Genomic DNA, 22,174 nt, shown 5'->3' with positions numbered 1-22,174 from the left:
TTGGTTTTGCAACATCTACTGAAGAGAATTCATATGTGCCTGACCCAAGAGGATAAGGACTTCCATGGAAGCCCAAATCCCCAAAGGCAATAGAATCTTGCATACAGAAAGGGCATGGAAAACTGAAAGCTCCATCGAATGGAAATGAAGTGGAGAAGGTTGGGCCTGACTGAAGTACGTGTTGAAAAACACACTTACGTGGACAAGATACTGGGTAGTCATCAGGAAAGACTTCAACTTGAGAATCCAATCAACTCGAGCTGCTTCTGTCAATAGCAAATGAGTGTGTTGAGAATACTCCAGTTCAGAATGAGCTAACAGAAGCCAGCTGCCCATGTAGTGGTGGAAGCAAAGGCAAAGCAAAAAACTGATGCACAACCCCATAGTGAACAAACCAAAGGTAGCGACAGGACTTATGAGAAACAGGAATATGGAGATAAGTGTTTGAGATGTCTACATTGGTCATCCACAGGCCTTGATAAAAGGCCCACTGAAGTGTGAGACTTTCACTGTAAAGTGGGGAAGATCCAGAAACTGGTTGATGCGAGACAGATCAATCACAGGATTCCAGCTCAATAGCTCACTGTGATAAAGTCTGCCCAGCTTCGTATAAATGCTGACTGGTAGTGGGATCCCGAGGTAATGGGAAGGACATAAGTAACAGAAGACATTGGAGGAGGGGAAAGGAAAAGGATAAAAAGTCTGTCTGACAAAACCTGGATCACCCACAGATCAGGAGTGAACTCTCACCACAGGTGAACAAAATTGGCCAGGCATGCCCTCTCTGGACCAGAAACCACCTGATAATCACCAGAACAGCTGGCAACAATGAACCTGATGCTGAGACACGATGGAATGCCAAACCCCTAGTGGTAGGATCGGTTGAAGGATGGGAAACAGGCATGGTAGCAAGGTAAGACAAACAAGCAACCAAAAATGAAAGGGTTAAATGTTGTCTCACAGATTCCACACTGACTCTAAAGACTCTAGAATATCTCCAAAGACAGACCAATGGAAAAAAAGGAGCCATCCACAGATCATGAAGATATGAAGAAGGGACAAGAAAGCAACCATCCCAAGTAGATCCCTAAAGTAAAGAAATCATGTGTGAAGGTATAGCACCAAGGAGGACAATGGGGAAGTAATGAGGGAATGGGTATCCTCCAAATACCCCTCAGGGAATTGAGAAAACTGGGCTTGGAACAAACATATAGGATTCTCAGGGTTAGCCCCCCACACTGGCAAAAGTGACTCCAGCTGTGGTAGTCGAGAAAAGGTTGATTGGCCTGATGATAAGCCAAAGCATAATGATCACAAGCTCATGGAGGATGAGGCATGATAGCTTCAGCCCTCAATTGAGAAACAAACTGTTCAGTATGTACCCTGATGTCATGTGAAAGAGGGAAAACAAGGTACTCTAATGATGGTGTGTCATGTAACAAAGAAGAAACAGGATCTTAAGGAACTGGAGAAAGAGATAAAATGACACACACCTGAGAAATCATGTCCAAAAAAGCTGAGGGAAGCCTGGCAGATTCCAAAGGGGAGGCTTGGGAAGGCAGAACATGATGAGATGGAGGGAAAAAAGCTGTCAAAATTCTTCTCATCATGAATAGGTTCAAACAATACAGGAGGAGAGAATTTGCGGGAGAAGAAGGTCAGCTCATATAAAGATCAATCTCTTGATGAATGATGGCCAAAAAATCTTCAACTGAAACCCCCCAACATGAAGCCTGAGTAAACACATTTGAAGTAGTGGGAAGGGGATCAGAAGTCATAACACAAACTTTGGGATTCATAGTCACCTGTGAAAAATTAAAAAAGACGAAAAAATAAACGAACAAAGGTAAGTTAATGTCGAAAAAAAAATACAGAGAACCAATTGTAGCAAAATGATAATAAATGGTATAGCACTACTTCGAAAACACAAGAAATCAACACGTGAGATGAGCACAATTGAAAATATCTGCACTAAACAACTGCCTACTGAGAAGTAATAGTTTGGTAGAATTAAAATAGAGGGAGTCACATGCATCAGAAGGGTCTGTCATGCTCCTATTGGTGGAGGGTTGTAGTATGACAATTCAGATGCAAAGACGCTGTGAATCACATTAATCGTGGGGTAAGTGAGAGTTCAAGGCTTGTGGCATGCAAAACATTTTTGCACATAGAGGGCAGCACTGAACGATAATAACTATATTTGTAAGTAGAGGTACAATACCATATCAAAAATAAAGATGCAGATTTGTTCTTTGATAAAATTATTTTTTAATTTATGGAAAGGTTCTTCAGATGACATACATGTAATTAGTCTGAGGTCTTCGAAAGTTTTCTTGGATAGTGTAACAGTTAGGATCCAGGGTTCAAGACTTGGTCAGAATAGGTTACTTTCTAATGCAAGAGATAGCTCATGTGTAACAGTTATGGTGGGTTTATCTGCTAGAGACTAATTCTGATAGCTTAGTTGTTTAAGCATAAGATCAACAGTTCAAGCCTGAGTCACAAAAGGTAACTTTTTTACTTATTTCAGATTACTAATACAAGAGATGACCCAGACTACAAACACAGGGTAAACCTTATGTTAGATTTCAGATGTGCTGTAATTTAATAAGAATAATAGAATATGGCATGAAATATTACACAGTTTGCTATGATAAAATACATAAACATTTTTGGGATATAATTACTGATATACATGATATGTGTTGAGATTAAAGACATACTTGATGTGTTATAAAAAATGATAAGACTTTAGCTGCTTTGTAGTGAATCAAGACACTCAGTTGGATGAGCAAGGATGTTGAGGATTAGTTAAAATGAAGACATTCTAAATGTGAAGGGAATGTGTAATGAACTGAAAAGAGTATTGTCTGCTTGAGCTTCAGGCCCTAGTAGCTCAGTTTGTAGAGTGGTGGCCTTAGAACCTTAGCATGAATTAAGTCAATGTTATGGCAGATTGATTAACATCCTGATGTACTATAATAGATAAATTGCTATGAAAAATAAGGATTTTTTTTGCCAATTATGAGTAACTTTAATATGCTAACAGGCCTTCTGTCTCCTTATTGTTTCTTAAGTTCTAATACATCATAATGTTATATTAGCATATTTTAAATCACGAAGTATTACTTATCTGTAACAGTACCTCTGTTGTTCTTGCGTTTATTGTAACAATTGCCTTGTTGGGATTTTGAATTTTCGTTGAGAAATTTGAGCTTATCTGTACACCTCCAATAAAACTGTAGAAGACCCAACTTTCACTCAAAGATCGAGCATGATATGATGCATCAGAAATGTTGGCAAAACTTCCTTTAGAATGACTAGCAGCAAAACTAAAAGTGTTAAGTGCATCACCTAGATAAAGAAAATTATATATAGATATGTATATCAAATTTTTACTACTGCTATAATAAATTCTGATACACAAAAATAATTATATAAACTAACATGCAAACAAGGAACGATTGGTCTTTTAAGGATGTCCTTGCACACCAACCCTTGAAAAAACATCACACCAACTCTATATTTTTCAGACATAATTGAAGTCCCTATTAAACTCCTGTTAAGTGCTGGCCTCTACTGCTGATAATAACTCACTCTATCATTCTATAAATCAATCACCTTGTTAGTAAAATTAAGCTGTTTCATCATTATATCTTCAGTATACAACACAAAGAAATCAGAAGCCTTTATCCTATTTATCCCTCAAATAATATTGTAAGCTTCAGTAAGATCATCTTTTATCTTTCTTTTCTCAAGTGAAAATAAGAGATCTTAAACCACTTTTATATGATAGCTCTTCCATCCTCAGCATAATCCTAGTAGTCCTCCTCCAAACCCTTTCCAACATGTCAATATCCATTCTTAGATAAGAATCAAGACCAAAACTATGCACATTATTTCAATTGCAGGTCTGTCTAACTAGAGATCTGTACAGAGGTAATTATCTCTTGTGACTTTTAATCAATGTCTATAAATATACTCTCAAACCCTATTAGTTTTATTACTAGCTACACAGACTGCCTCAATGGCATCAACAATTTATCCATCACTATGCCATGATGTTTTTTCTTCTATTATGCTAATGAGTGGTTCCCATTGAAACATTCCAACTTAGGTAGTGTAACTGTACTATGAAACAGAGAAACATGGTCAAAAGAGGTTAACATAGTAAATAAAGCATTCACATACCCAACAGCTTAGTTGAGAACAGCAAATAACCAGTTATTTTAAATTATTCTGATGACAGTGCAATAAACACTTTGATTGTATACCAGTGAAAATTTGTTTTTAGATATAGTTAGATTAATCAGAATGATAATGTGATAAATATCTCAGTCAGATACAAGTGTGGAGATACCTCTAGTTACCACTATAAATTACCCAGGATGACAGCTCAACAACATTTCTATCAGCTTCAAGAGGAAAAATACTTCTTAGCTCAATTTTGAAGGCCCAGTTATGTGATCCAAATAAACAGAGCACAGTAATGAGGTAACAGGTGATTAACACCTTCCTCTCAGGTCACACAGTGATTGGTAGATTCTGGAAGTAAGTACCAGTGCCCATAGAACTCTACAACAAATAAACTAGTTATTACTTTTTATTTAAAAATATATATGAATTATTAGGTGTAAAGAAAGTAGAGACAACAATACACTGTATAATAAAGAAGGATCTCTATCTGGGAAAGCAACAAAGTTCACATGTACACAAGTTGCTTCCATGACATATTCATCCATGAAAGGAAAGATGGGTGTAGTGGTGTGGTTTTGATATGACAGCATTACAGTGAAATTGTTTATAATGGAAACTGTACTGCATGGTTATTGTCAAGATACATGATGAGACTCCAAAATCATTATAACCTACTCAACCTCTGTACAGATGACCTATTAATTCCATGAAAGAATAATTATGCACTAGATGAGGAATATAAAGCACAGATACATCAACTAGTGTGACCATGGTTTCTTGTAGGAGAGGTTCAAGCTATATCAATACATATCTGAGCTACAAGTACATGTAGATATGGAAGCTATCTTTAGCTTGGACAAAATACAAAAAAGCCATAAATAAAGATGGAACTTCAGATTTGGAAGGTGTAACAATCTCCATTTTAAGAAACTTATAGAAGCCAACTTTGAAATTAGTTTTGGAGTATCAATGTAGCTGGGCAACAAAAAGTATCTCTGAAATATGGCCTGATGCCTTTATCAAACCCTTAATCAAATCCATGAAAGACCATCAAATCATCATCCTACAAAACATCATTGGAAAGATACCAGAGAAGGCTTGTCTATCAGATTAAGCCATTACTACTATCATTATTAGGTGTTTAACACAGTGGAAGAGAAACCTGGAACAATGCTGCTAAATTTGTAACTGATATATAGGAAGGCTTATAAGCTATTCAGAACCCATTAGATCTGGAAGATGCCTACAACAGAATCCAACTGCCCATTTTTGCTTAAAAATACTCAAAATAAGTGTCATTGTGAAATGCGTAAAATGGGTCATAGCTGCAATAAGTACCAAAAATACATCATGAAGTATAAAAGCAAGCAAACAGACTGAATTAACATCAACAGTGTTCTGTCTCCAGGAACATCACTCTCACCATTCCTCTTCAACATCTATACTATGAATCTAGTCTGCCTTGACAGCCCAACCAAATACTGTGTGCTGACCTTGCAGAGAACATTCAGGTAGAAACATCATTTGTAGGGAGGAGATGGGGCAGTGGTTGCTCCTCTCAAGCTCAGAAGGGGGCACCAAATTGCAGTTTCTGTGAGACATTTCTAAGCAGGCTGGAACAATACATGTAAAGAAGTATTTGAAAGCAGACATTGAAGCTAATTTATAGAACTTTTCTATAAGCGAAAGCAATAAACTGATCAGAAAAGTTTTCAGTGATATTGAGTACCTTATGTAACTGTGGGGGTTGATTAAAAAATGTATTTTTCCTTTTTTGTGAACGTTGACTTATGAATTGGTGAATTGTACAAAGCTACAACAGAATGCATCTTCATGATATTTTATGAAAATGTTATTTATAATGGTTTGGCTGCTTGGCAGTAAAACAGGCTCCTAAAAAGCCAACAGGACTATTATAGTCTGAGCCAGAACTTATGCCATCTATACAACATAAGTAATCCAAATCATAACCAAAGTGCATTACCTTGATCATACTATAATCAAAAGTCATTTGTCAAATATATGTCCAACTTATCAATTGATTCAAGTAGTTCTGTAATACCTTAACATCCTCAATACAGCTACAAATACCCAAGAGTTTAATGTCATCAGCAAACTTTACCAATTTACTAATTACAGAATAAAAAACAATAATGGTGAAAAGCTTGCTAAATTAAAATAACATCATTGATGAACAAGAAATGTTGCTTCTGTGTTCACCAATAGTTATTTAAATTTGGCAAGCTTTCACCATTATTATATTGTATTCTACATTTTGTAATTTCTTCATCGATGCAATTCTTATATTAATAGAATTCAATTTACTAATTATGTCCATTTCAATGTCATTATAAGTAAAAGTAAAGGTCCAAGCACTGATCCCTGAAACACTACAATAATAAGTCCAGTTTGACTGAATTCTATTAATAACAAGCTTTTGCTTTTTCCAAACCAACCATGCTACAATCCAATTAACTAGTCTTTCCCCAGTCCTTAGAAATAATATTTTGTTGGTTAATCTTTTTAGTACCACATCATCAAAAGCTTTTTGGATATATGAGTATATATTCCAACTCCATGCCCTTTCCATAACAATAATACACCCTTAAACAAAAAGATAATAAACTAGTACGCCAGAATTTTCTTTTGGTAAATCCGTATTTCACAAAATGATTTTGAAAGACATATTTTATCAGATTCTCTACAACTTTTCCCATTACAAAAGAAAGATTAACTGGTGTTTAATTTTAAGTATTTTAATATCACTTCCCTTTAAAAACAGAAGAAATATTAGTAATGTTCCAATCCTTGGACACCTGCTCACTGTCTACTGACCTATTAAAAATGAAAAAGAGGAACACAGATCTGATCTTTGACCTTCTTTTAAACCATGAGGAAAATTTTGTCTGGTCCTAGCAGTTTATTTCTAATCTCTCATTCTTTTTACTTATCACCAAAAGGTTAATATATATATATAATTCAGATCAATTACAATATTTCCCATAGAATGCTCAAGGTCAGGAATGTTGCTAATATCTTCTCTGGTAAAAACAGAAGAGAACATTTAAAAACTCAGTCATCTCATAATCTGCAACAAAAATCTTGATATTAGCATCCTTTAAGGCACTATCCCCATTTTAACATTTTACTCACCTTTAACATAGTTAAAAAAATTGTTGCTGTTGGTTTTAACATTAACAAAGGGAGAGCTGTTTCTCATACACCCTTTTGGACTTCTTCATTTCTTTTTTAACCAAATCCCTAGCTTTCCTGTAGTCCTATAAGTCTTTCAACTTATCTGTAATTTAAACTTCTTAAATGTATGTCATTTATTATCCCCAATTTTCTCCTTTATGTTAATAGTAAGCCAGTTAGGTTTGGTCTTCCCTTTGATCCTTTTCCTTTTTCTTTAAGGAGCTTACCTATTTTGAATTAAAAGCTTTTATTTTTAAAAATCTCCCAGATCTATATAAATCATCTTTTTAACTCATTATCCCAATCCACTATTGATAAATCTGGTCTCATGGCCACAGGACTGGCTTTCTAAAAATGTTCTAATGCATAGAATAAATTAAATAATGAAATATGTTAAATATCCTCATTTTAAAGTAAAATATAAAACTACATGTTTCCCAATATGATGATACAAACACCAATATCTTATAAAATTCTGGTAATTTTTCATTGAAAGTGACATAATTTCAAGTTTTAATGCAGCATAAAAAATAAGTGTGTACAATAATGACCATAAAATAAAATTTCAAAGAAAAACTCTGAACTCTGTTGCTTAACTGACCCCTAAAAAAAAGATTACCTTATTCTGATAATCAGGTTATCTTGAAACTGGTTATTCAGGCAAAACCTTAACACTGATTACTCTGGTAACAATTACTAACAATAGTAACATTAACTCTGATTATTCTGGCTATGATGAAATCGATTATCAAATTACCTGGTTTTCCAGTTTCCCAATATATCAAGTTATGTTGACAACAGTTAGTCTGATTGCCTTCAAAGAAATAATATTATGAAAGAGAATGATTTTGATGAATCCCAAACTCCTTACCTCTAAACTTGTCTAGGGTACATTTCTTGTGATCACCCATATCCAAAAATTCATTACCCTAATGATGTGTCGAGTACACTTCACTTCTAGTCTATTCGGGAAAAAGAATTAAAAAAGTTAACTAACCTAGCACTAGCTATTCCATCAGATAATACTAATAGGGCACACTGAGACTATCAATAGTACATAATGGCAAGCCCTAGAAGAAAAAAGCTAATTGTTAAAACAGTGCAAATGAAATATGTTTAGAACTTCTGTAAAATGTAAGTTAAAAATAAAAGTGACTTCAAACTAATACTAATAGTAATAGTTAAAATTGAAAATCAAAGCTTCCTTGACACGTTAATGCATATTTTCAAAAAAAATCAATCACGTTTTTCTTTTTTCCACACTTTGTACAGGTTTAACTGTGTGTTATATTGTCACAATATTTAAATAACAAACAATATAATATGTATTAATAAGTAATATAACGCAACATGAATGTTTCATTCCAGTTTCCACTACTTAAAATCGAAATTCGAGTGCCGGTATATCTATTCCTACAGACTGTATATATTACTATTGGGTTTTTAATATTATTAAATTAGCTTCGGACTTTCATTATTTAGAACAAAGCGCTTATAGTTAAATGCTAAAACTTTTAATGCGTTTATTCAAAAATCAACATGTAACTTTTCCAATTCAGGCTCCTTTTCGCCAACGTAAATATATATATACTATAGGTGTCACGGCCGGTTACATACTTTATAAAGAAACAAAATAGATAGAGAAGATTTCTTTGCAAAACCTAAAAAATGTAGTCAATAATAATTCTTTAGAAAGTAATAGCATTAAACAATGATATTAACAAACTCTCAGTTATCAGTTACAAAACTTCCGTAGAAGTACTCAGCAGGAAATTGAATGGCGCTAATAATAAAAAAAACAAAAAAAACAAAAACACACGTAATTCTGCGAAACGTGAGACAGAGGGCAATAACGTTTGCTGGCACTCTGTCCCTCTGACTCAAGCTTTGGTGCGCGCATCTATAGGTCTTGCAGTGACCGGAGAATTGGTTTGCCGGCGCTTGATCAACCTCCACTAAATACTCTTCTTAGTTGTTAAATCTATTACTATTTTAAACTTCTAATAAAAATTTTTACAACTACAATCCTATATATAATTATTATAAAATATATCTTACTTTCTCTATCAAATAAAGCAAAAACAACCCTTATGTTTAGATTGTTTACTTTTGAACGAATAAATAGTTTATTTAACTTTTGTATTTTATATAATTTGTTCACATATATAGAAAATGGTAAAAATAATCACCTGCAGTCCAATATGATTTCTGACATAAATATTAGGCCTATTACTCTGTAATATTTAACCAGCTTTCAAATTCAAACATAACTAGGTTTTGCGTATACGACAGTTTTAAGATGCCTCTGGTTTGAATCCGAAATGGACACATTGAGAAGAATATGAATAAAATAACACTTGTAATTTAAAATAATTTTTAACAGGAATATTAGACCTGTTAGAATCATATGTGCTGCACCACCTTGCACCATTCAAACCTTAGCTTGGTGAATAAATGAGTTTTCTTTAAGATGTAAATTTTCCCACTGTTTGTGCATTACAGTCAATTTAAACTAGTTGTTTGAAAAGTTTTATCACATATGAGCAATGCAAATAACTATATGAGCACGTTTTGTTTACAATAATACGGATAGATACTATATAATCGTTTTAAAGCTATTGATTAAGTTAATTCAGTTTTGACATTACAATGGTATCTATGCATAATTGCATATAGTTTTTACTTTGAGAATTGTTGTATTACTTCTTGTATGCTTCCTACACTCTTGGATTAGACAGTGATTAGATTTAGTTAGGTACACGATATTTCCCATATGAATTAGAAAGTTTCATAAAATCATATTTTATGTTTGCTGAAAATGTTTATCTAAACAAAATTATACGCCTGTCTAAATTAATTATCAACAACGACAAATATTTCTACCTGACTTAAAAAAAAACTAGGAGATATTTTATTACAATTTACAGCTTTTACAGTAAGTAAGATTAGTTTTTAGAACAGGTACGACGTTTCGATCACTGGTGCAATCATTATCAAGTACTACTGACACGAATATTAGGCCTATTACTTTGTAATATTTAGCCAGCTTTCAAATTCAAACGTAACTAGGTTTTGCGTATAAGACATCTTGGGCAGTGAGTGACTTGTGGCAGGCGAAGGACAGATCTGAAATGATACTTTTAAGATGCGTCTGGTTTGAATGCGAAATGGACATATTGAGAGGAGGAAGAGGTCTACGCTGAACTTGACCCTCTCTGGTCCAAAACATGGACCGAATCCTGATGAAGAAGAAGAGGAATGTGAAGAAAATAACGCTTGCAATTTAATGTAATTTTTAACACGAATATTAGACCAGTGATCGAAACGTCGTACCTGTTCTAAAAACTAATCTTACTTACTGTAAAAGCTGTAAATTGTAATAAAATATACTTTATCAGTAAACTCAAAACGAAATTAGTAGATAGCTAAATTTACTAGAAGTATTTGTGTAGGCGTTGAAACAAAGTTGAAGTCCCAATAAGTAGTGAGCATACAATACGCCCACGAAAATACTGACGTCAAAGACAACTGTAATTCACCTACGATATCATGCTTAGACTTAATGTCAGAGGTATCTCATTATGAAGAATTAACTAGTACGAGCATTTTTCATGATTTTATAGTCGTTGGCTGACATCGAAAAACCTGGCGAATACATTTTAAACAATTTAATTAGAGCATTTTTATTAAACATAATTCACTTGTGAACATTGTTATAGCTGTACACACAAACGATTCTATAAAACTTGAACATGTTATTAGCAAATATAAAAGTTGTTACCTTTTAATTTAACTACAATTAAAATGTAGATAATGAATAATACATGTAGTATAAAATGGTGTATAACATGTAAATAGCCTATAATATTAATACCGATGTCACATATTTGTCTTATATTTAGACTCACTACTGCGGGAGAAATTTATTATGTAAATATGTATATATATTAGTTTTAACCCCAAAAGAATTGGTAATGAGATAAGTCAGTAATCAGTTGAGTAAGAAATCGTTTCTTATAGCAGACTGCAAGCAAATTCTAAAATATGTAAACAGAATTTACGTTCTTACCTCAATATTACATTTACTTATAAAGCTAAAACTTAGGTTTTCTTGACAAAAGTATATTGAGATTTAACATCAAAATATAAAGACATGTGATACCTTAGTCACTGTTACTTCAAGTGATACATGCGAATACATATAACGACGCGACATAGCAAAAACAAAAAAGCGATCTGTTTTAGTTGCAAAAAAATTAATAACCGAGTATAGTAAATTTTCTGCTTTTAATTTTCAAACGCTTATACTCAGCTAAAACTTGATACAGATGTGTTGTAGCAGAATAACTATATACCTGAGTTAACTTTGTATCTGCCAAATCTGAGGTAAGTTGTAACAAACATGTGACAAACTTAGGAAATACATTTAATTGTAGAACTTGACAAATAAACCGCAGGAAAAGGTACAGCTAACTTATAAAACCAATCTCTCCCTGAGTAATGCTAGACACAGACATTACATTTCGGAATTGTTTCCGAGGGCTTTTAACTCTAGAAATCGGGTTTTGATGCCCATGGTGGTCAGAGCACAGATAGTCCATTGTATAGCTGTGTGCTTAACAACAAACAAACATTTACGAATTAAGAATAAACATTTCCACATACGTATTCATTATGAAATGGCACAGGATATTGAATATGCTTACGTTAGCTTATGACACTACGAATAGTAGACTAAGAAGAAGAAAAAGTTTATACGTTAATATATAGTATTAGAGCATTTTGTTTTATTTTTCAGAATTAATTAAATAACCGATTATTCGAGTGATGCTTACATTTCATAAACTTTTTAAAAAATATGTTTATGTTTGAATTTCGCGCAAAGCTATCTGCGTTAGCCGTCCCTAATTCAGCAGTGAAATACTAGAGAGAATGCAGCTAGCCATCACCACCCACCACCAGCTCTTAGGCTACTCTTTTACCAACAAATAGTGGGATTAACCGTCACATTATAACGCCCCCGCGGCTGACAGGGTGAGCATGTTTGGTGAGACGGGGATTCGAACCCGCGACCCTCAGATTGCTAGTCGAGTGCCCTAACCACCTGGCCATGTCGGACCTTAAAGAATATAACAGTATGAGAAGGTTAATTGAAGTAAGTAAACACGTTACTTTAAAAACATGTTAGAAACAGTGTGCAACCAAAATTCATTGGATATTCCAAAATATTGACGGACTTTTAAGAAAGACAAGAGTGATTGCACTTGAAATAGTGACCTTAGAATTAGTTGAAGGTCACGCGCGATATGGTTGGAAAAATAATCATGGTAAAAAGTGTTCAACAACCTTTGATGTCACCACAGTATCCTGAATGTGTACTATATATATATATTGTTTACGAAATAATAATCTTGTCTCGTGATTCACAACACTGGAACGAGTGCTAAAAACTTTCGTTGTTTTTTGTTGTTTTTTCTGAAGCCTTCCGTGAGATAAGAACTCTATTAATACTGAGATAATTTTTGCTTATATTTACTTTTATTGTAATATACAGCTGTTTGACAACAAAATATTAATATAACATCAGATGTGTAAAAAGCAAATTAAAGGTTCATTTGACCGAGCGATGCTAGGGAATGTGTGCTATAGTCGCATTCATGACGGCCGGGGTCCAGGGTTCTATATTAAATTTTATGCATTCTATTGCTTTTCCTGAGAGTAATTTTTCTAATTTTTATGCATTTTTATTGGGATAGATTGAAAAGTGGGGAGGGGGCAGGACCCCGCTTCCTAAGCCACTCTAATATGCAATAAATTTTTATTTTACATTAAAAGTACTTTCAAAACTGCATGCTACAGTTAAGGTTATTTCAGAGAATTACTCTGCTGTTACACTTCTAGTCTACTTTAGGTTAAAAACAGTAATAAAAATCTACATATTAAAAATTTGCACGAGAACCAAATTTATTAATTTAAACTATTTTCACATTTTTAAGTATCTTTGCATGACGAACTAATAAATTCATTCTGCCATATGATAATTTCTTACAAAGAAAGAAAGAAAAAAAGAAGGGGGTCGATAACCCCGACCTACTTTGCTCTTCAGGAGTCAACAGCTTAGCATGGAGCCATTACCGAATGTTACAGGAGGAGGGGTCTATAAACGTTAACTAATAAAATTTAAAGAAATTTAAAAATTGTACCTATAGCGAGAAAAACCCACGCCTAAGAAGATAAAGAGTATGTTGATAATAGTTCTCTGACATCGTTGTATTTAATGTCACGTTTTGCATATTGTTGGGATCGTGGAAAATGTTCGTCAAGGTTTGTAACACGCAGGATCGACGACAAAGGAAGCTGGAAAAGTAGTTTAATTGGACAGTACAAAACGATATTGTACTGTATATCGCTTTTTTTTTAACTTTCTTCTTTGTGAAACTGTGACTTATAACATAAATTTAACCCGATATTACTAAATTCAATTAGTCCAGAAGAATGAAAGAATTTATTTTGAGCAAAAAGTAAATACCGATAAAATGATACACTCGCACATTACATTCACACTGCAGACACACACTTACATTACTTTTGTATGTATTACATTACATGATGTAACATAACGAATACTTTGCCGGTACCAATATGATCTGTGGCAGAAGTATCTTGTGTTGAGAGCCTCTTGACTTTATTTTCCTCCTTATGCCAATATACATGGTGTTTCTATAATAAGAAAAATTAAGCTAAAGAGCTCTCCGAATGGTAATAACTCGGTCCCTTGATGGTTTGGTAATAATTATCCAGAGAACTATTATTATTATTAGCAATATTATACTCTTTTTGCATGATAAATTAATATAATCTGCACCTCCAACATTAAGAAAATCAGTATCAGAACTATCGATGTTGATACCTGTTTATGTTCTGTTGATTTTACTCCTACCACTAATACTCCACAAAAGTACGTTATTACAACCACTACTCTCTATCACAAATCTAAAAGTTAAGGAATCGAACTGTGATACAAAAAAGCAGAGAAAAAGAAACGATCAATTTCCTTCAGGTCACCAATAACTAATATTGTCATAACATATGTTTGTCAATCACAGTACTTATATGTTTAAAATTATCCTACAAAATATATCCAGGAGAGAAATGATCAGAAGGTCGATTCTTGAAATCGAATATCAACGCTGCATTTTTCACATTGAAAATTAGATAACATAAGCATTGAGTTTGGATAAATATTATAACGTCCCCACGGCTGAAAGGGCGAGCATGTCTGGTGTGATCGCGAGTCAAGCGCCCTAACCACCTGGCCATGCCGGCCCGAAAATAGGGAAGGGTTGAAAATGGCTCATGTACATTGTTCGCTACCTAAAAGGAGGGGAAATAACTTTGCTCTGAAACTGCGTTACATAATATTTGAAGACCTCCCCCAATTTCATAAACCAACATAGACATAAATACAGCAAACATACTTTTAAATGTCAACACAGACAGAAACAGTCCATTTCTTTCCACTTATAAATTTACCCACACAAAAGTTCAGTCTATACGTGTATTCACGCACGTACGCAGGGGGTTTCAGCCGAACCCCCTATTTTTGTGATGTAAAAACTTATACTAATTTAAGTCTTGCTCCCCATCCCATTCAGTGTTACAACAGAATGATGATTTGTTGAATTTTCATTGTATGGTTGTGGAGTTTATGTGAACAGCCATGCAATTGTTTGAGCTATATTTGCAAAATCGCAGAAATAACGTCAGGTTTAACGTCACAGCACCTATTTTTACAAATTTTCTGGAGGGCATGCCCCCAGACCCATGTGGCATTAGCATGCTTTACTTGCTGATTGTGCTTCGCACAAGTTGAGTTGACTTTTGATTTCACAAATTGGAACTCCCCTTTCAAAAATTCTGCGAATTTATACGAAAATAATAAATAGAATATCCAATTGTATAGAGATGCAATGTTCTGGAAATCAACGTCTGAACACTCTATTTATTAAACTTCTACACTATTATACAGTCGCATAGGATCAATTTTCTGTCTAGACATATATGGTAGCTTAACAGCCATTAGGGCCTATCTCAGAAATTGCAGGTGTTTAAAACGTCATCGACCCTCTCGCATTTCAGTATCGAAAATTTAGTGACATTCAAAGGTGTCACTTATAATGCTTGAAACAAACTACTGAAAATATTTTTTTATATTAATGAAATAATTACTACACTTGTAAGTCGTGAGTTTTCCATTATTATATTTACACAATAAATGTAGATGAACACAATGTTTACTTCTTATGCTTGCTTAAGAACAGACACATAGCAGTATAAAACGACGCTGTTAGTTCCAATAATGCAACAGTCACAAGGAGCTATCACAATCGATTTTTGTCATGCGGGCTGGCTGTAAAATGTGGCGTTCAAAACATACGTATTTGTCTACCAGTGGCGTAGCCAGGTGGGAACCAAGGAGGGCTGAGCTCCCCCCCCCCTCCCCCGGTAGAATCTACAGCTCCCGCCACCAGCAGATTCTCCAATACCCTCTCCCGCAGTGAGAGAAGTTACTTGAATAATTGATCCGTTCAGTTTTTATTGATTTTTATTGCCATGCTTTAGTCATACAGAACTGTAAGATTTAACGACAAATAAAATTTTCAGTTGGAAATATAAATCTCATATCCTCCTTTCAGTTTATTTGGTAGGGGAATGTTATTAAATATTTTTTTAAAAATCGGAAGAGAGCTGTCAGGTTTGAAGACAGTAATATTATTAATTGTAATTCCATATGATGTTTGACGCAAATTCCCAAATTGGTTATTGGTAGTAGGATTGAATGGTCAAATACAAAATGCGAAAAGCATAAATGCCTCTAAGTTATTTAAGATATAACAACACTTTTATTGTAATTAAGCCCCACCACTCTTTTGGTCGATTATTCTACTACACCACTGTATACTGAAATGTTATCTATTCATAATATATCTTTTATCCATTCAGGTAGCAATACTTATAAACAGACGTTTCATCACATATTTCACTTCTTATACATATATAAAAGTCGATGTAGGACAGTGAAGTTATTACAATTCCTAATAAAGATATAACTATAAGAAAAGTTTTGATTGAAACTTATTCATTTAGGAAAATAAAACCTGATGAAAATGGACAAAAACTGTCACTTTATTAGTTGATATCTTAGTTTTTCAAGCAATACTCTATTAATTTAATTTGTTAATTTTGTGTGCTAGCGCTTAATAGATCAATGTTTTAAATAACTTCTGACAATTATATTCATTTGGGTTTATATTATATATGCACATAGTAAATTTGCTACAGTAAAGATCAGCTTTCTTTTCTCAAGTGGTTACTACGGAAACAAGGCACTTTGAGATTGAGTGAAAAAAGGATGCAAACCAGAGGGAAAAAAAGGGAGTGTAGAAAATTGTAGCATGCAGGCATACTAGGTAATTCTAAAGTTCACGTAAATGTTTTCAAAATTTTCTTGTATATACGTGTATGTAGTTTTATCTATATATAACTATAAAATGTTGTTCAAGGAAGTTCCTTTCGCCTTGGTTACCTAATATTCTGGATCGCTCACTATGGTATCAGGCGCGTCTTCTCATGGGAAGAATTTCTGTAAAGTTGAAAACTATAAAAATTTAGGTAGTGATTGTTTTCTACTGATGGTTTAGGCAATACCTTGAGGGTACAACCACCCTTATTTTTCGATGGTGAACAACAGTAACCTAGGTAGCACACGCGCTCCTCGAAGAATAGTATTATACATTTGTGTATATATAATGATATGATTTCTCAACCTGGAAACAATTTTACATTTTCATCGACTTTCAACAGATCTTTTTGAGAGCTCTCAGACTTCCTGTAAAGAAGCTATATACACATTCACTTTGAATGTGTTTTGTGGAATAAAAAGAGATTCTTTAAATTGTTTTATTTTGTGTCAATTTTCTTTCACAATTCAGTTGCAGACAACCTAAATTATATGCCAGATAATCTTATTGTTTTTAATGTATAACATTTTAGTCTCATGTAAGCTTCTTCTGGTTTTATGCATACACAGAAAAATGAGTATAGAATTGCTTAGGAGAGACTAGAATTATAAGTGAGGATGATGGCTTGATTCAGCAAATATTCAGATAGGATTTTAGGTACACTTTTGATTATCATATCAAACTTATAGTTGCGTTTCTGTATCTGAAAGACTTTCAATTGGGTTATTTTTGGATTGGCAAATGGGATGACTCATAGGCTTGTTGATAAATAAAAATAAGTTATGCGTTTTTAAAGACATGCGACTAATTATATTATTAGAGCTAGTTCTATATATTTTAGCTTCGTAAGTGATTAATAGAAATGTCTGCCTTTTCTTTCCCTCAGAATATCCAAAGTAACATATTAATAACAACTGCAATACGATAACAGAATGTAGGTCCTCAGTTCTCTATTCTATAAATTCACGCTTTTTAAGCATAACACAGTCATCAAGTATTTCAAGTAACAAACAAGATTGCCTTTAATTCACAGGTTTACTGTGTGTACTGATTCTGAAATAATAATATCTTTCGAATGAAATCAAACTCATTTTTATCTAATTACTTTAGGATTCCCTGTAAGTTTTAAAAGCTCCTTTCTTCCATGTCAAGAAAAACAGATATGGTGAAAACTATGCGTAATGTAAGAAACACATTTGGATAAATGTCATGGACTGTAGGGCAACGTTTGAATTTAAAATGGCTATAAAGAATTTAGTGTCGAAAGGTAGTATGTTTTGTAGGTCACTCAACTCTTCACTCGTTCCAATTCAATGATATCTGAAATTTAACGTCTATGAATAGCAAACGCAAATCGTTGGAATATTTTGTTGCTGAAGTCATTTCTGGTAGTTGTTTGGTAATGTAAATGAACTTCCAGGTTCGACTGTATTGCAGTAACTACTCAAACTTTTTCAGGGACAAAGTTTAGGATAACATCTACTAAAAACAAAGAAAATAATAATTTCACTAATAAATGTTCCTTCAATTCTTTTGTAGTTTCATCTTGGCATTTTTAACCAAAGTGTATGTTCTTGCTTAGAACTCTAACCTCCTTGATTCTGAATTCGTTTGATTGTCCCAGTTGTAAAACTGGTGTATTTCACCCTTCCATAACCAGGGAAAAACGTTTATTTATTAAGGCACTTCTTCTCAGTGCGATGTTCCGTATGTAGTTGTTTAGTGTTCTCACAAACATGACGTTAAATATTGTAAACTTAAGTTAATGAGAATAAATACCGAGGTTTACTCTTTGAAAGCATACAATGGTTTGCCCTGTTTCTGTACAAAGTTCTAACGTAGTGTGGGTCGTGCTAAAATCGATGAGGGTACAGAAACTTCTATCACAGAATCGATAGACTATATATATGTACGAAAAAATTAACAATGAAAAAAATGATTGCCATTCACTTTCATTTGTTTCTCGACCCAAAACAAGACAATAAACCATCGCTAAAGTACCAAATCAGAATGTGACCAACCTACCAAAAATGTTCATCTTTCTTCTTGTTGTTTCAGGCGAGATAACTTTACAGTTACTTTATCACATATGTCTGTTTAAACCTAAATCCACTCTATGTGTTTCTGGGCAGTGCACGATGTCATAGCTTAGTCGTAATAACTAGTGTAAACGATGTTATCATTACCTCTTGAAGTTAGCTTTTTGACAGAAATCTTGTGTTACTTTTAAAAGTTTAAGTATAGAGTGAAACAGGAATTACTAGCCAATAATATATGAACATTAAATGACTGTAACATGCAAAATACTCAATGCTTTATACACTATACAATCGGTGTCTTTAGGGAGCCAACCTCTATATTATGTATGAAGTGAAGGAGTAATAGAAAAAGAACAATACACATAATATTAAATTTTATTACAGAAATCTGATGTTCTTTTAAAAAGCTTAAGTACAGGGTGAAACAGGAATTAACAACCAATAACAGATGGACATTAGATGACTGTAACATGTAGAATGTTCAATGCTTTGTACAGTATACAATTCATGTCTTTAGGGAATCAACCCTTATATTATGTATGAAGTGAAGTAGTAAAAAACAAAACAATACATATAATATTAAATTTTATAAACACATTCATAGAATACACTAACTTTCAGTCAGGGGAAAAAACGCCACAAAACAAGCAATAAAAACATTTTGTAAATGTAAAATAATGTAGGAATGGCAGTGCCAAAAAGAATGCAAACAAAAATATAAGGATGATACAGCTATACGTAGATCGTCCCTACATGACATTCAATATTAAAATTTAATCTTACACTGTAAAATGCATAATTGACTTTAATATTACTGCAATTGGAAGTTAGATATTCCTTACTGTTGGTATGAAGCTTATTTGTTATAAAATCATGATCATGTCAGGGTCGGCATCAATGTAGTGTAACCAAGAGCCTAGGACTTACGTACAAGGAAATTCAAGTTGAGTCAAAATATGTCTCGGTTATTACAAACTCTCTCTACGAATAGACCGACCTCAATACAAATTATGTACTCGTGCATTTTATAGTGTAACACTAAATTTTAATATTGAAAGTGATGTAGGGATGATCTATATATAGCTCTATTATTCCTATATTCTTGTTTGCATTATTTTTGGCACTGCCATCTCTACATCATTTTACAATTACAAAATGTTTTTATATTATTTGAATGTTATTATAAGTTGTGGGAGGTTCTTCCAAGAAAAAGTATAATTGGAGTAGTCTTTGCTGTAGGTTATAAATGAATGTGGAATACTGCACTAGAATTTTGTTCTAACTTAAGAATGTGATGTTCCATTATTATTACTTCTTTTCCCATCTCGTATACAAGTTTTTCTCTTGAACTCAAACAGACATAAAAGTCATAAAGCTGGCCCGTGCAGCAAAACCGTAGTACTTTTTTTTTGTTTGTTTGAACAAAGATTTTTCATTGTTCTTCGTTTTACATGTGTACCTGTGTCTTTTCCTTTGTTGTCAGCGTTCAATTTCTTATTTACAGAACATTTCCTGAATATTTTGGTTATTGCAGATTACTTATGGCTTACCTGTTGAAAATCATTGTATATGAAAACCACAACAGTTACTCTACCAATCCACATCCAGTGATATCAGCATCCACGAATCTCTTGATAAAGTATAGAAGCGTAAGACTATAAATAAGTCTAATACAGTGTATTCCATCATCTTGCTTACTGTATTGAGGGCTAATCTCACTTTACAAGAACGATGTTCCAAGTCCCATGCTGCCTTACATCTACTCCTTCATTCATTGGTTGTACTCAGTCTGATGGCCATGATCACGCAATATTATCGAACTGGTTGTATCAAGCTTCCGGTAATCATGGCGAGATAAATTTTTGACCAAACAATTTTACAAGTTTTTAACATACCATCCACTTTCGGAGCATGTTGTTGTCCTAAACACTATGCTGTACGAGTTTTTCTGCTTATACGAGAACTTGAAGGCTGCCTTCTTTGATGAGGTGTGGTCTTTGTCTCTACATCACTTAATAATTCCACTCGATAAAAATCACTCCTTGTATTGGATTGCGACTTAAACGTCTAGCATATATATATTCATGGTGACAATGCATTGTCGAATCGTCAGGAATTCGCCATCAACCAAATATACAGGTGATGTAGATGTCGCCCATAGCTCAACGGCCTTCATATTGAACAGTATGCCTGAATACTCCTCTCTCATGGTTGTGAAATTGTCACAAACTTTGACCAGTACAGTTTTCTACTGACAAATCACGAGATTCTAGTTGTTGGAATACTGTCAAAGTAACAGAAGTTTTGTGAATCTTCAGCTAAGAGTCTTGCACAAGATCAAGAAATCGATATTGAGCTGAGATATATCAAAATGTATTATGAAAGACATCTGTTCATGAAGTTTGTTTTATAATTTCAGTACTATATAATCAGTTTGGAGGATGGTAAATCAATAGCCACATTTGTAATGGTGATGATAAATAACTATTGAGACAATACAATCTGTGCATCTTGAAAATAGCTCTGCAACGTAATTTATATTGCAAAAGGCTCCATCGTAAGTCTGTGGCTATCATGTCTAAAGCACACTACCCTTCCCTGATTACCTTTCGTAATCCATCTAATTTACGAGAACGACAGTTCCCAGTCAATCAGAATGTACTTCTGATACATTCCGTTCCACCGTGACTTTAGTAGAATGTATTCAACCCTCTGTATTCTTAAGTTATGTGACACTTGAAACTTTAATGAATGTGTTATACCTATAAAAAGTCATTCTGTAATAAAGCATTTCCGATTTTTTGGGGTGAAGTTTTGCTATTAAAGTGCTATGTTTTCTAAAAATCAATACTTTCATTTTTGGCAAGTTATTTGTCTAGGTCAGCGGTTCCAAACCTTTTTCTCTTCGCGAACCCCTTGAGCAATAATAGTTTTCACAGCGAACCCCTTTTAAGCAATAACAAATTTTGTAAAATAAAATAACTTTTGAACATGTTGAATTTATTGAAAATAAAAAGTTTCTGTAACACATATTATGTAACACGTTTACAATAAAATCCGAATCTCTGATATTGTCTCAGTTTGCAGTTATTACCCAGAAATATTGAAATATAATTCTTGAAACATAATAAAAAAAATTAAACAAAACGATTTAACTAAAACTAATGAAACTTATGAACTTATTTTGAAGAAAACAGTGTAGTTGTGTCAGCGAGATCACGT

General features: G+C 33.6%; 1 protein-coding gene across 2 annotated transcripts in view; it reads right to left on the bottom strand.

The window, feature by feature from the left end:
• LOC106460158 (PAS domain-containing serine/threonine-protein kinase-like) overlaps nt 1-22,174 on the bottom strand; it is an 88,148-nt gene that overhangs the window by 62,781 nt on the left and 3,193 nt on the right. For both annotated transcript variants that reach the window (XM_022386809.1, XM_022386808.1), the window contains exons 2-3: nt 8,264-8,354; nt 3,146-3,354 (exon numbers count right to left, since the gene is read on the bottom strand). In XM_022386809.1, coding sequence (XP_022242517.1) covers nt 3,146-3,354; nt 8,264-8,303 — 249 coding nt within the window. In that variant the 5' untranslated portion in view covers nt 8,304-8,354. The remainder of the gene's footprint in view (nt 1-3,145; nt 3,355-8,263; nt 8,355-22,174) is intronic.

This window comes from Limulus polyphemus, unplaced genomic scaffold, assembly GCF_000517525.1.
Source record: "Limulus polyphemus unplaced genomic scaffold, Limulus_polyphemus-2.1.2 Scaffold720, whole genome shotgun sequence".
Taxonomy (NCBI): Eukaryota; Metazoa; Arthropoda; class Merostomata; order Xiphosura; family Limulidae; genus Limulus; species Limulus polyphemus.
This window is presented reverse-complemented; position numbering and strand designations above follow the sequence as displayed.